Here is a 15,058-nt window from a genome sequence, read left to right as displayed (position 1 = left end):
ATCTTGCTTGTTTGTAGGTGACCAAATACTTATTTTCCACCATAATTTGCAAATAAATTCATTAAAAATCCTACAATGTGATTTTCTGGAGAAAATTTTTCTCAATTTGTCTCTCATAGTTAACGTGTACCTATGATGAAAATTACAGGCCTCTCTCATCTTTTTAAGTGGGAGAACTTGCACAATTGGTGGCTGACTAAATACTTTTTTTCCCCACTGTAGTTATAGCAACACGGCAGCAAGAGACACCAGCGCATGCGAGCACGTGACATCCAGCATTGAGGAAGCATGTGTAGAACTGGTTGACTAAATAGACAGCATGTAATTATAGGGTGAATCTAATTAGTGCAATGTCAGCTGATGCAATCAGCCACATTCGGGTTTCCCTTCTGAACTGGCTATGCTTAATTTGTTGAGCATTTGTGGTGGCAATGTGGCAATGGGAGGTTCCATACAGTACTCTAAGTACTTTCATATCTATTTATTTGAACGAGAGATGCGTTGGTATCTCCATTTACCCACCGGTGTGTGCTTCTCTATGTATGCACTGTGTGTGTGTGTGTGTGTGTGTGTGCGCGCATGTGTGTGTGTGTGTGTGTGTGTGTGTGTGTGTGTGTGTGTGTGTGTGTGTGTGTGTGTGTGTGTGTGTGTGTGTGTGTGAGAGAGAGACAGCCGTATTGTAGCTCCACCCCACCCTGGCATGCCACCTCGAATTAGACGCGAGAAAGACGGGAGCCATCGGATGAATTAACAACCATCGCTCCTCCTCTACTCTGCTCTCTCCTCATCCCTCGCTCAGTGCGGGCTTACGCATCCCTGGCTCCATCCAATCAGAGCGCTGAAAGAGGAGAGGAGAGCGGGATGTGAGGAGGGGGAGGAGAGGACCAGCAGCCTCGGGTGCTGGCGGCCCACTGCTCATATCACAGCTGGGAGGGGGGGGGGGGGGGGGGGGGGGAGAGGGAGGAGGGGAGGGATGGAGGGATGGAAGTGGAGGCTGTAATCCAGTGAGACACACAGAGGAGAGGCAGTGTGAAGGCAACGCCTCACAGCACCGTGAATCTCTCTCTCTCTCTCTCTCTCTCTCTCTCTCTATCTATCTCTATCGCTCTACCACTCTTATCGCTCTCTTTCACTCTACCCCTCCCTTTCTTGCTCTACTGCTCTCTTTCTCTCTCTCCTTCTCTCGCTCTCTCGCTCACTCACTCGACCGGCAAAAAACCCAAAGGGCTCTCACCTCATCTCTCATTCAGTGCTCTCAGACTCTGAGGGCTGCTCTAGCATTTTTCATTTATTCCCTTTTTTCTCTCTTTCTCTTTCATTTTCTCTCCTTTTTTTCTCACCCACCTCATCTAAAATATCCCTGCTGCGGCAAACGATGCATTGGTGAAAAAGGACCCAAATTAGTTGTTTTATTTGCGTCCTTTTCTTTCCTCAAGGCGTTGACATTGGAAGCGTCTTTGTTCTTTTATTTGTATATTTATTTATTTTCCTGTTCCATATATCGTGACTGTAAATTGCTGTGTTGCTACTGGGGAAATAGGTTAGTGTGTCTGTGAGGAGCCAGCAGAGGTGATCAAGCGAAGAGATTAGAGGAAAGGAGGGATTGTGTATTTTGCAGAGAGGAGGAGAGGGGGATGCCCGGCTGTAACTCTCTATTGCTGTGACTGTGAATCCACGGCAACCCCATTGGGTACGGAGACGGAGAGAGGGAATTACTGGGATGCCATCGCTAACCTTTGACCTCTATCGTTAACTCACGCCACAGCCAGGACGGACAGACCAGGGGAAAGGAAAGAAAAAGAGAAACAAGAGAAATCCTTTCATCTTTCCTGTAGCGGGGTTGTGCTGTGCGTCTGATGTGCGGTAGCTAGCACCATGGATATAAACCTGCAGTCCCACCGGTTCTACTTCCCTCAGATCTACTGTACTGAGGCTGTGTCTGCTGGAGCCCAGGTCCAGGTCACTGCGCAGGAGTTTAAAGTCAGGTAGGCTACTGGGTACCACTGGGTAGGTTACTGTGACACTGCGCTACACTGGGCTGGATAGGTTACCACTGGGGAGACTCTAATACTGTAATGCAATGTGCAGTAGTGAGAAGCACAGCTAATGTGCAATAGTGACAGAACAGCGTAGCACAGTCAAGCCGGTATCTACTTGACTATTGGCTGCATCTCAAATGACATCATTCATAATCATATTCCCTGTGAAGTAGAGATTTGCTGCGTTTTATTCCCAGCTACCAATAGTCAAGCCCTGTGTCTATTAGAGAGCAGGGTCCTTGATGGGATTGCAAATAGATGTACAGATGTATAAATAGAAATGCAATGTACAGAATTCATGTTCCATACATTGTGTTTCTATGTGCCAGCTGTGAATGGTTGTCTTTGCAGAGTGGCTGGCGTAGAATGTTAATGTGTTAGCTGTGCAGTCAATGTCTAGGTCCTGTCAAAGTCGCGTCAATTCAAATCTGGTATCAGGAACAAAAGAGGTCAACACTACTTCTAAGGTATACTAGTTATTTTAATTAATGCAAAAACCTTCAATGGTAAATATGATGTTTCGTATATACGGGCTCTCTGACATGCCTCGCAGGACATCCCAGACAACTAACACATTGCTCTAGAAACAATACCCAAATACTCTGACAGAGGAAGTTTCCCACTTCTCTGCTGGCCAATTAGAGTAAAGATTTGAGCAGTTTAAACTATCTCAGCCAATCCGTTGATGCAGGGGGTTGGTCTCATCTCTTTTTGCGCCCTTTGTTACACACTCCAGCCAGACACAAGATTATCATAACAACCTGTCATAGTGAGAAGAGCCAGCTCCCTTAGACATCATTCCCATGTCAAAGGAAGACTCATAGATCACAATGAACCATTATAGTCTTGTATTTGAAGACACAATCCTTATCTTCTCTTCACATCAATCACAGCCTTGCCAGGTGTCACAGCCTACATTAGCCCAGTCAAGAATGCATTCTTTCTAAGTTAGTCATCCTATCAGTTTAGAAGAATAATAAATCCCTAATAATCCCCCTTTTCACACCACATAAGGTGTGATTCAAAAATAAGAAAACACAGATCTTCATTCATTATAATACAAAACAAACAAAAAATCACACTTTTATTAATAGGCCATTATGATACTAAAAATAAAACCCTCAGTCCATCTGTACCCCACTTGCAAATTGTTACCAGTCACCAAGGAACTTCAAACCATCACATAAGAAAAGACAAACATTCACATGGTTAACTTGATTAATAAAGCATAAAACACAGGATTAATAGAACACAAAACATAAGACTATTAAAACATAAAACACAAACAGAGAAGTATATTTTGGCCCCCTTTAGACACCCTCTAGTGTCACTACACCAAGCCTGGTAGGTCATATCCTCCATTCCTAGGTTGGAGTCCAGGATTGGGCCTTATCTCACCATCTGTGGGAAATCACCTTCTCCATCTCCTTTCTCACCAAACCTCAGACACAGGAAATAAGACAACATCCACAAAGAACAAGTATACCCATAGAAGCTATAACTTCACCCAGAATAGTTACAACAATAGTTTTCCATTTATCAAATATGTTATCAAACCAACCGTTTATGGAGCTATCAATATCAGAGTTCTCAGCCAGTTTGTTCGTCAGTGTAGTTACTCCCCTGAAGCTCTTTTGTCACTGACCCATCCGGTGCTATATTGTTTGAGGATGAAAATACAGCACATAGATCCAAACAGAACACAAACTCCGCCCCTCTCAGCCAAAAGCCTATCTAACGCTATTCTATTCTGCTTTGTCATTAAGATAGTTGCCGCTTTCTGCTCATCTAATCCCTTTATTGCATCACAAGTGTGGTTTATACATCTTTGCTGGTTATAGTAAATATAATTTATCCAATCGAAGTTTTTATTAATTGTTGACCAACAAAAAATACTTGATTCAAACTCAACTGTGGTCTGATTCCTAGCTTTGAATTGTTCTGTAACCTCTCGAGGTACTCCTATCCCATCACAGGATCCTTTCATCAAAGGATCCCGGGAGGAGGTCTTACTTTCTATTTGACAACTCACCAGTCTCTGACACGTTTGATTGTTTACATATGTAGTTGAGTTCACAATCAGTTATCACCACACAACCATCAGATGTCAGCACAGGCCTGGTTTTGGGTCCTACAATCCTCTGTCTGCAACAAATAGGAGAGATTAGTCATGTTCTCTTTCAGTTGTGATATTCTCTGTGTAGGAGCAGAGCTAAGATGCCCTACTCTGTATCCTATCTTACTAGTCCTAGAAAAACGATTAGAATCCCCTGAGACTTCAAACGTAGGCAACCTAGGTCGGAATGAGTTTGTTATCGGGGATACTGATAGTTCAAGTTACTACAAGACTCTTTCACCACATTCCCAGGTGGTTTGCATGGGGATAAACCTGTTTTTGCGTACTTCAGACATTCAGACAGTACCTACCCTTCTATGGGTCGCACTGCCATTTCTGGTAATTCCCTACCCTCACAACACTACACCTGTCCCCAAACTGTATATGGAGATTTACATATCCCCCACGCTCTCGATATGAGCAACTACATAGTCCCAGGATGTACACGGCGACACACATATAGTGATGTCCTCCCCTAAAGTCCCTAATCTTCCCCTTTCCCTACGTCTAGCTGTCTCCTATGCCTTCATAGACTATGCTCAGGTATCATTTTATCAACTTGTTTTAGGTTAACTACTACTTTTGGCTGATCAGAAGGGTTTGAGTGTGTTAGGAATATGGCCCCCACAATCAGACAGCTACCTACCGTCAGGAGACCTGTGAATCCCCACCCTTGCCCTGAGAACATGTCAGACGCCAACCCATTACTTTACCTTCTACCAAACTCACACAGGGATGATCAGACAGGGTAAGGGAATCTTCGTTAAGGAGGCAACCCCCGGACCATAGTGGTGATCGGATCTTTCTCCTAACTCTGTGTTTGTTCATCAGGTGTAACTGGGTTTACCTTTTTGCAGTGTGTGACATGCACCCAGATTGATCTAATAGGACTTGATAGGGCCCTTCCCAACAGGCCTGCTTCCAGTTTTTCTTCTTTTAGGGACTGGATCCACACCCAGTCTCCTGGTGTGATAGAGTGGGTCACCTTCTCCTTTAGTTCACCTGTGGGGCACAAAACCTCTGACATACGGGTGTGGTTAATAAACTATCTTCACACATACATGTTCAGCTCTCAATTTCTATTGTTGTTTTTTCTTTTTAAGTATTATTATTTAATTCTATCAATATTATTTAATCCTATCACTCCCCCTTTTTTGACACATGATTCGCCCATGTGTCAATATTACCACCTTTCTAAACCATTTCTTATGTAATTTATCATCCTATTGCTATGCCTTTCATTTTTTAGATTATCTTTTGCTCCTTTATTGCTCCTCCCACTTCCTTTGTCTTTTATGGAAGCTAAATTCAACTTTCATCCAGTTCAGAATCAATTAGTAATCCAATCAATCAATCTCTTATCTTATAAAAACACTTATGTTTAGTTCAAACTCTGTTCTACCCAGGCTCTCCCGGGCTTGACCTGAAGACTAATTGTTGGACATGACAAGTCTATTTCTTAAGTTACCTAAGTCTTCTGTCTAGCAACAAAGAATAAAAATCTCTATGTTCATGATTAACCCAGTTATATCCAATAGCCCACCAGAAAACCTAATCATCTTTAAATCACTACCAATGTCATATCCCTCGTTATTCTCTACCATTTGGATAACATCCCTGATGTATGTATGCCTCCTTAGAGTTCCAAATTACTTTACCATGGGCTACCATTGCCTTCCCATAGATAAGATCACTTAATTTACCCGTATGCAGTACATAATGGAGTACGCAAACTTTACAGCACTTTATCATTACCAATAAGCTCATCATTTGTTTTTTGTTTTAACGGTTTTGGCGCTCCAAATATAGCAGTTTTCCTGGATGAGTTTAACATTCTCCCCTCCTGTGTTATAGTGTGTCCTAGGTAAATGACCTCGATCTACCAAAGTTTAAGTTTCTTTCTGCTCACTTTGTGTCCCTGTTCTTCCAGGAAGGTTAACAATTGGATTGTCTCCCTCTTACATCCCTCCTGAGTGGGATTAGCCAATAGAATATAATCTACATAAACTAACATTTGTTTCCTTCCCTAGGTTCAAACTTTCCCAAATGATTAGTTATAGCCTGGGCAAAGATTGTAAGACTTTCCGAGTAGCCTTGAGGCATCCTAGCCTAAGTCCATTTCCTTCCCTGAAAAGTAAAGCCAAACCACCCCTAACTATCCGGATGAACTTGGATGCTAAAGAAAGCATTAGCTAAATCTATCACTGTAAAATAGGAGTTATCTGGTTTCAATTGGTTCATCAATGTATGTGGATTTTATACACATGGAACTCTGGGAATGATATTTCTATTAAACTAACTGTAAGTCCATGACCATCCTCCAGTCGGCGCTAGGTGCCTCCTTTCTAACAGGAAATAATGGAGAGTTGCATTGTACCACATCTCCAGGAATTATCACCCCTCCCTTAAGTAAATGCTCAAATGTAGGTGTTATCCCTTTTATTGCTTCTGGTTTCATAGTATCATTTTTGGTATGGTCTATTATCGGATTGAGGAATCACTTGTACTGGAGCTACCCCCTTTATTAGTCCTACATCTGTTGTCCTTGTGACCATAATTTGAACAGAATTGCTGCTAACTCACCCTCCTGTTCCTGAGTTAAGAAAATCTCTTCCTGTCATCCGTTAAAACTTATCTCCAGATGGACACTGGGCTGGGTTTTTGCTCTCCCATTTAACTTTATTCTATATCTCCCAGTGGAGTGGCCATACTGATCCCCATTCGGTGTATTCTGCCAGTCAGTAATGTTCTTCCCTTGTTTTATATATTTACCTAGTGATAAACATTCCTCTGAATGTTCTTTCACTAGGACAACATGGGGGCTCCACCTTTCTCTGTACAGCCTCTGGCTCTGTGAACCCATTTTAACCCAATTTGAAAAAACAACAATCACAAATAGCCAGGCCTCACTCAATTTGATAGCTCACTTTTATGACCTAAATTCTGCCTAACTGAGATGAGCTAATCTCTTTCTCCTAGTTATATTCTAAAGATGGTAGTACACACAAAACATGATAGATATTCCCAGTCTTAACCCATCAATAATTATTTGTATCATTCTAATTCCTCCTAACTAATCCATTAAACCACTCAAAATTCCTCGAGTATACTATGATTATTTAATTGATTACCCTAACTCTGCTACATGTGATCTCATCTCAAATTATCCATTTATCAATTATTTATTCAACCCCCTAGGAAAACCTGTCTTCTATTCTATTGTTCCTGTACTCCCTGTATATGTCATATTTGAGTTTTTAGCCAATATAATCACAGTTACATCAAATGTTCCCTCATTTAATGGTATTTTCTTTCTAATATAACTTCCCTAAATGAGATTAAATCCCCTGCCTTCCTCTACTATCCTTATATCATTACTGGATCAATGATAATAACCGTAACAACTATCAACAACAATTGTAATAACTAATTCACATTAAATTGTGTATTTTTTCTGATTATGCTACAATTGTAGCCTATTCCATCACTTTTAGTTTAAAATATAAGTTTATGTAACAAATCCATAACCCACCACAGGCTGGCGCTATTCCCCAGCACAACAGCCAATGCATATTTGCATCCTAACCAAAATAAATTATCGTTCTAAAATCGTCCAATTATTCTGTACTTTTCCGCTAACCCATTTCAGTTCGCTATTCAATTTACTTAACTGTTCTCTCTGATTATGCCCTAATTAATAAAACAAATACTTGCTATCGTTGGTCAGCATACGCTTAATGACATTCTTATCATCTGAACTATACTGTCTCTCACCCTCCCCTTGCTCCTTCGGGGAGAGCGCATGGTAACCTTATAACATATTTACATAGACTTTCCTAGAATACTTCTATTTAAGCTATCTAATTCAACCTTTCAGGTATATAGCCCCATTGCGAAAGCTTTGTCTACTGTCCCTACCTGTGTTCGAACCAGGGACAACGCCAGTCACTTCACACCATCTGCGATGCTCTCAAAGTAACTACTTCCAGTTCATAGAGCAAGTGACGTCACCAAATGAAAATCGCAGTAGCTTTCACCTCAGCAAAAAACTCTCTCTCCTTTTGATTCCCTATTGTTTAAGTTAGTTTTTCTATTTAACCCCTAAACACGCTCGCTACCAATAGTCCATTCAACATTACCAAACCAAATACTCATCGTACCCATTCAATCAACACATCAGCCGTGTAATTTACACTCATAAATGCAGATTGTTACTCCATGCCTTGAAATGATAAATAGATTTCCACCAATAGCATATTACAATGATTTCTTATTTTACCCTCTGACACAAAATGAAGTTCCCTCACTGTACTACGTTAGCTCTACCATGATAATTAGTTCAATTTAACCCTCTATTTGCTTTGTACTATATTATACATTACGTCTAAAACAACATTACTTATGGTCAGTTTATTCCGCCATCATATTATCCAACAACGCCACAATCTTAAACTCATATGGGGCGGCTGGCAGTTTAGTAACCAATAGCGCCGCGCCAACAACCGAGAGGTCGCCGGTTACAATCCCAGAGCCGACCAGGCGAAAAATCTGCCGATGTGCCCTCGAGCAAGGCACTCAACCCCAATTTGTTCCCATAAATCGCTCTAGACAAGAGCGTCTGCCAAATTACCAAAAACGCACATGTAAATATTCTCTACTCTCTCACCCAACGCACGTCTACGCTCGGTGAGCAAGTTTAGAATAATAATAAAATAAAATTTAGAACACTCTCTCGCCAGATACCCACATGCGTTCCCAGCCATCTCCCAGTCTTTTCATGGCTCCAAAAGCCACACTTTCGCTCTCTCCAGCCCCTCCCCTCGCAACTCTACCTTTTTGAGGAGCTGTGAGGAGCTGCTTCTCGTCCCAGCGCGCCTCTAATATTCCGCCGTTACTCAAAGTACTCCAGTCCATTTATTTAAATCAAATAATTCCCACCTAATTAGTTAAAGTTTGTGCACGTTTATAAACCGAATTATTTCGGTCTAATTGTTTAACCAGTATTTTGCACGGTCAAACATCAAACGTTAAATCAAATAATAAACCAAATAGCCCAAACCAAGCACCTAAAACCAGTATTATTCTATGTCAAACATCAAACCTCAAATCAAATACTAAACCGAATTGTTTCGACACAACTATTCAAAAGCAGTATTATGCTATTTCAAACACCAAACGTTATATTTCAAATATATCAATTCAACCGTTTTACATTTACATTTACATTTACATCATTTAGCAGACGCTCTTATCCAGAGCGACCTACAAATTGGATAAGATTGATCCCCTACCCTGGGTCCTGTTTCAAAGGGTAGCTCTCGCTGAGGCAGACATAACGTCTCACTCAGAATATATGCTTGGTCTGTCTGTACAAAAACACACCAAAATTAAATTTTTAAAAAATCGTACATGCATAAAACTATAGAAAACACTACAGCATTAAGTAGAAAGTACAATTACTGGAGCCAAAGCCTTATTTTGAGATGTATCTAAATATAAGACTAACTGGAACAAAGCCTCTAGCAACTGTATATTATGCTGGTGGATATCTTGCATTATAACAGGAAGTAATCTCTCATGTTGATTTGCATCCATTAGGCTGCTACCTGCTGAGTCTTTCAGGACACTTGAGAGAACAATCTGACACTGATTACATTGGCCTGGCACTGGCAGCACAACCATTTTAGGACCATGCAGAGAATTAAAGGACAACCATTACGCGTAAACTAATGGCTTTACAAGTTACAAATCCAGGCTTGATGTTTTTTTTTTTTTCATTCTGCATGAAAATGTTTGACAGCATTAGCTTATTTTTCGATCTTGACTTCCATCACATATTTCATTTCAGTATGTCTACTTTACATGCGTATCACTATGTTTTTGTGCATCTGAAATAAACCTACCGATTTTTTTTTATGCATCTGATTAATTAAATCTATTTAAAATAAAAAACGAAAATGTGGGATATTTCATATCTCACAACATATGATTCACATTTAGTTCAATCACACAATTCACCACTTTAGCTTTATGTTCCCAATTGTTTTTAACGGGTTATATGGTTTAAGCAACCACAAATCCAACAGTTATTCCCAAATTATACCGTTTGGACAGCCACAGACGTCTTAATATACAGGTTTATTATTTTTTAATAACACCTATTCACTATTTTATTTCGTCTGTGATCATTCGCGCACTCATGCATACAACAACACCCAGTGTCCCCCTGACTCTATCCGTATCTAGCATTTTGATACGTGTCAGTAGCGTAACACTATCTAAAATTTAAGTGGCCGTTGTGATCCTAGCCATATCTTCAGTGGATATGTGCCACAACGTTACACTTTGATCAATTAATCCCTGTATCTCACAGTTACACCATTTGTGCTCCAGAGATTTCAGTATTTTTCTCAGAACCTAGCCATATCTCTTCTGGATATGTGTCTCAGAAACAATACTCAACTAAAATTTTTGGCGTTCCTCTAATCCTAGCCATATCTCTGATGGATATGTGTCAGTAGCCAACGCCCTTAGCCAATATTTCCCTGTATCTCCAGTTCTCACCCCTGGTGATCCTAGCCTGGAGACTTCAGTATTTTCCTCAGAACCTAGCCATATCTCTTCTGGATATGTGTCTCAGAAACAATACTCAACTAAAATTTTTAGCGTTCCTCTGATCCTAGCCATATCTCTGATGGATATGTGTCAGTAGCCAACGCCCTTAGCCAATAATTCCCTGTATCTCCAGTTCTCACCCCTGGTGATCCTAGCCTGGAGACTTCAGTATTTTCTCAGAACCTAGCCATATCTCTTCTGGATATGTGTCAGAGAAACAATACTCTACGGTACCAATGTTTTAACATCACATCTACCAAAGGCTTGCATGTCACAATATTGTGCTTGTCTACTCATAATAGTTTCATAATTTAGTTCACTTACATCAGACAGGTGTTTCACAAAATTAATTTGGATAAAGCCAATTTGCAGATCTTTGGTTATTTAACAACAGGTATCTGCTTACCTTTGTAGAAGCCCGGGCAGTTTGTGAAACACACGGTTCGATTAAAGAGTTGACCAAATGGGCCGGACATTTACCCAGCGAAGTCCCTTCTACCAGATCACGTCGGGGTATCACCAATTGTCAAAGTCGCGTCAATTCAAATCTGGTATCAGGAACAAAAGAGGTCAACACTACTTCTAAGGTATACTAGTTATTTTAATTAATGCAAAAACCTTCAATGGTAAATATGATGTTTCGTATATACGGGCTCTCTGACATGCCTCGCAGGACATCCCAGACAACTAACACATTGCTCTAGAAACAATACCCAAATACTCTGACAGAGGAAGTTTCCCACTTCTCTGCTGGCCAATTAGAGTAAAGATTTGAGCAGTTTAAACTATCTCAGCCAATCCGTTGATGCAGGGGGTTGGTCTCATCTCTTTTTGCGCCCTTTGTTACACACTCCAGCCAGACACAAGATTATCATAACAACCTGTCATAGTGAGAAGAGCCAGCTCCCTTAGACATCATTCCCATGTCAAAGGAAGACTCATAGATCACAATGAACCATTATAGTCTTGTATTTGAAGACACAATCCTTATCTTCTCTTCACATCAATCACAGCCTTGCCAGGTGTCACAGCCTACATTAGCCCAGTCAAGAATGCATTCTTTCTAAGTTAGTCATCCTATCAGTTTAGAAGAATAATAAATCCCTAATAGTCCTGATAGGGGGATGAGGAAGGAGGAGAGAAGAGAGGAGAGAAGAGAGGAGGAGGCATTGATGGCTTGTGAAGAAGCTTGCCAAGACTGCTGGGGTGATGACAGTGGTGCTGTTGTGTTGTGTTTGTCTCTGAGAGCCACAGCCATGTGTGTGTGTGTGTGTGTGTGTGTGTGTGTGTTGTGGCTTTAGCTTGTTTGTTGCAGAGACCAGGGCTCTTTGTTCTTTCCGCCTGCCCTCTCCTTTCTCTTTCTATCTTCCTTCTCTCCTCCTCTCCTCGTAAACGCTTGGAGCATCCTTCCCTGACATTGTCGTTGTGGTTGCAGAATGCTCTGAGACACACGCTCAATATTTTGTGCAGTGTCTTTTGTCTTCGGCACTATCTTTATCATGTTTATGTCTGGCTGTTGCATCTACCCAAACATTCCTCCTCTTTATCAATGTAATCAGTCATTTATCATTGTGTCATCCATCCATGGTTTCAGATTTCACCCAGTAGTAATCTGGTGTGTGATCACTGGTCAGATTTCTCCTCTCTAACTGATGATTAGATCAGCTTTAACAGACTCACTGAGTTTTCCTCTGGTAAGCAGCTTTTAACACAGCCAGGCCAGGAGGGTATGTAGCTACTAGGGATGTGACAAATGGAAAATTTTTCTTAATGTTTAAACTGACATTTTATTTGATCGGTTTTCCATTAAAATTATAAGGAAAAATATATAACATTCCACGTCAATTCACAATGCAGAACAATGGTCCTATTACGTATGTATGACCGCTAGGGCCAGGCAATTAATTTATATCTACCGCAACTCTTTACAGACATAGAACGCAACTACAGTAGACAATAAAAGAAAGTGCAGCGTCAGAAGCCTCTGTACCCTTTCAGACAGTAGAATTCTGCTCCGGTATAGAATGTTGTATTGTTTCCCTGACAATAATAAACGTTGCTGATTGATGTGCTGCTGTGTTGTTTATGCAGTTTTTTTTATGGTAGGGTAACTAGATGCGCTTTCTTTCTACTAAATGTCTAGGTAAGTCGCGATATTGAACATACTTTTTTTTTTTGAAAGAGTGGTCTGCGCGCAGGCAGCTGGCAGTCTAGGATGGACAGTTCTGGTCTCCTAGTGATGGAAGTTAGTCCCGCTTCAGAAAAGACATTACTTTACAGACAGGTAAAATGCCATTCATGTCTCCAGAGAACGTTTCTTGTCGGCGTTTAAAACGTCGTAGTGTAGTCTACCCTAACAGACAAACAAACATGCTACAGCCGAGTCGCTTTCAAGGGGCCACATACCATTATATCTGAAAAGGGTAATCGATTCAGGCGAAACCGGTAGCCTACTGTAATGTCATATTATGAGACAAAAACACCCCCACCCTCTCAGTAACGAAGAGTAGCCTACCCCGTGCTCGCAAGACCGGTCCCATGAATAGCCAAACTAGGATATTCTACACACAACAGACTGAAGACTGAACACACACTTGTGTCATTAGCAAAGAGAAAGAGCAGGCGGGCCAGTGCGAGCAGGCCATATGTCTTGGTAATCTGCATCTTGCAATGTCGTAATTGTCTTGCAAATTCACCAAAGTAGCCTAAAGTTAGCCTCTTCCTCGCTGGTTTTATTTAAACTTTCCCCATATAGTCTAGTTAGGCTATAACATGGAAAATAATGTTTTATGATAACTGCACTGTGATTTTAATTATGTGGGGGAAAAAACATAGTTTTTCAGTTAGGGATTTTTCTTAATGCTAAGGATCACAAATTCGTTTAAACATTCACACCGCTAGTAGCTACAGTAAATTACAGCCAAGGCAGGAGGGCTATGTAGCTATAGTAAGTTACAGCCAAGGCAGGATGGCTATGTAGCTATAGTAAGTTACAGCCAAGGCAGGATGGCTATGTAGCTATTGTAAGTTACAGCCAAGGCAGGATGGCTATGTAGCTATTGTAAGTTACAGCCAAGGCAGGAGGGCTATGTAGCTATAGTAAGTTACAGCCAAGGCAGGATGGCTATGTAGCTATTGTAAGTTACAGCCAAGGCAGGATGGCTATGTAGCTATTGTAAGTTACAGCCAAGGCAGGAGGGCTATGTAGCTATAGTAAGTTACAGCCAAGGCAGGATGGCTATGTAGCTATAGTAAGTTACAGCCAAGGCAGGATGGCTATGTAGCTATAGTAAGTTACAGCCAAGGCAGGATGGCTATGTAGCTATAGTAAGTTACAGCCAAGGCAGGATGGCTATGTAGCTATGGTAAGTTACAGCCAAGGCAGGAGGGCTATGTAGCTATGGTAAGTTACAGCCAAGACAGGAGGGCTATGTAGCTATGGTAAGTTACAGCCAAGACAGGAGGGCTATGTAGCTATAGTAAGTTACAGCCAAGGCAGGAGGGCTATGTAGCTATAGTAAGTTACAGCCAAGGCAGGAGGGCTATGTAGCTATAGTAAGTTACAGCCAAGACAGGAGGCTATGTAGCTATAGTAAGTTACAGCCAAGGCAGGAGGGCTATGTAGCTATGGTAAATTACAGCCAAGACAGGAGGGCTATGTAGCTATGGTAAGTTACAGCCAAGACAGGAGGGCTATGTAGCTATAGTAAGTTACAGCCAAGGCAGGAGGGCTATGTAGCTATAGTAAGTTACAGCCAAGGCAGGAGGGCTATGTAGCTATAGTAAGTTACAGCCAAGGCAGGAGGGCTATGTAGCTATAGTAAGTTACAGCCAAGGCAGGATGGCTATGTAGCTATGGTAAGTTACAGCCAAGGCAGGAGGGCTATGTAGCTAGGGTAAATTACAGCCAAGACAGGAGGGCTATGTAGCTATAGTAAGTTACAGCCAAGGCAGGAGGGCTATGTAGTTATACTAAGTTACAGCCAAGGCAGGAGGGCTATGTAGCTATGGTAAGTTACAGCCAAGACAGGAGGGCTATGTAGCTATGGTAAATTACAGTGAGGGCTACAGTAGGTTACAGATACAGGGATTAGAGCAATGGTTGCAGTAGAAGTACAGAGAACCACCACCTCTAATTTTCCACTGCTTAAGTACTAGCATTCCTTACAATGCCACCTCTAATACATAAACCCTGGTGCGGTACAATTGTGAGAACCAGCACCTTTAAGCACTTGGCTAGAAGGCTAGAGGGATTTTAGTACATCTACAGGTAATCCAGACACAGTAC

General features: G+C 41.3%; 1 protein-coding gene and 1 long non-coding RNA gene across 2 annotated transcripts in view; one reads left to right on the top strand and one right to left on the bottom strand.

Moving 5' to 3' along the window:
* Positions 1-1,875: 1,875 nt before the first annotated feature.
* Positions 1,876-15,058, top strand: part of LOC311108820 (ena/VASP-like protein) — a gene marked incomplete at both ends in the record, with an annotated part of 30,673 nt that continues 17,490 nt past the window's right edge. The window contains one exon of the mRNA XM_084151581.1: positions 1,876-1,985. Within this exon, the coding sequence (XP_084007707.1) occupies positions 1,876-1,985 (110 nt within the window). The remainder of the gene's footprint in view (positions 1,986-15,058) is intronic.
* On the bottom strand, positions 3,111-11,882 carry LOC311108822. The gene is made up of 2 exons (XR_014610554.1): positions 8,074-11,882; positions 3,111-5,175 (listed from the first exon to the last, which is right to left on the bottom strand). It is a non-coding gene; the product is annotated as an uncharacterized lncRNA (long non-coding RNA).

The sequence above is a fragment of the Coregonus lavaretus genome (assembly GCF_964263955.1).
Source record: "Coregonus lavaretus genome assembly, chromosome: 33".
Classification (NCBI taxonomy): domain Eukaryota; kingdom Metazoa; phylum Chordata; class Actinopteri; order Salmoniformes; family Salmonidae; genus Coregonus; species Coregonus lavaretus.
The sequence above is the reverse complement of the archived record's forward strand: the minus strand, read 5'-3'. Positions and strand labels throughout refer to the sequence as shown.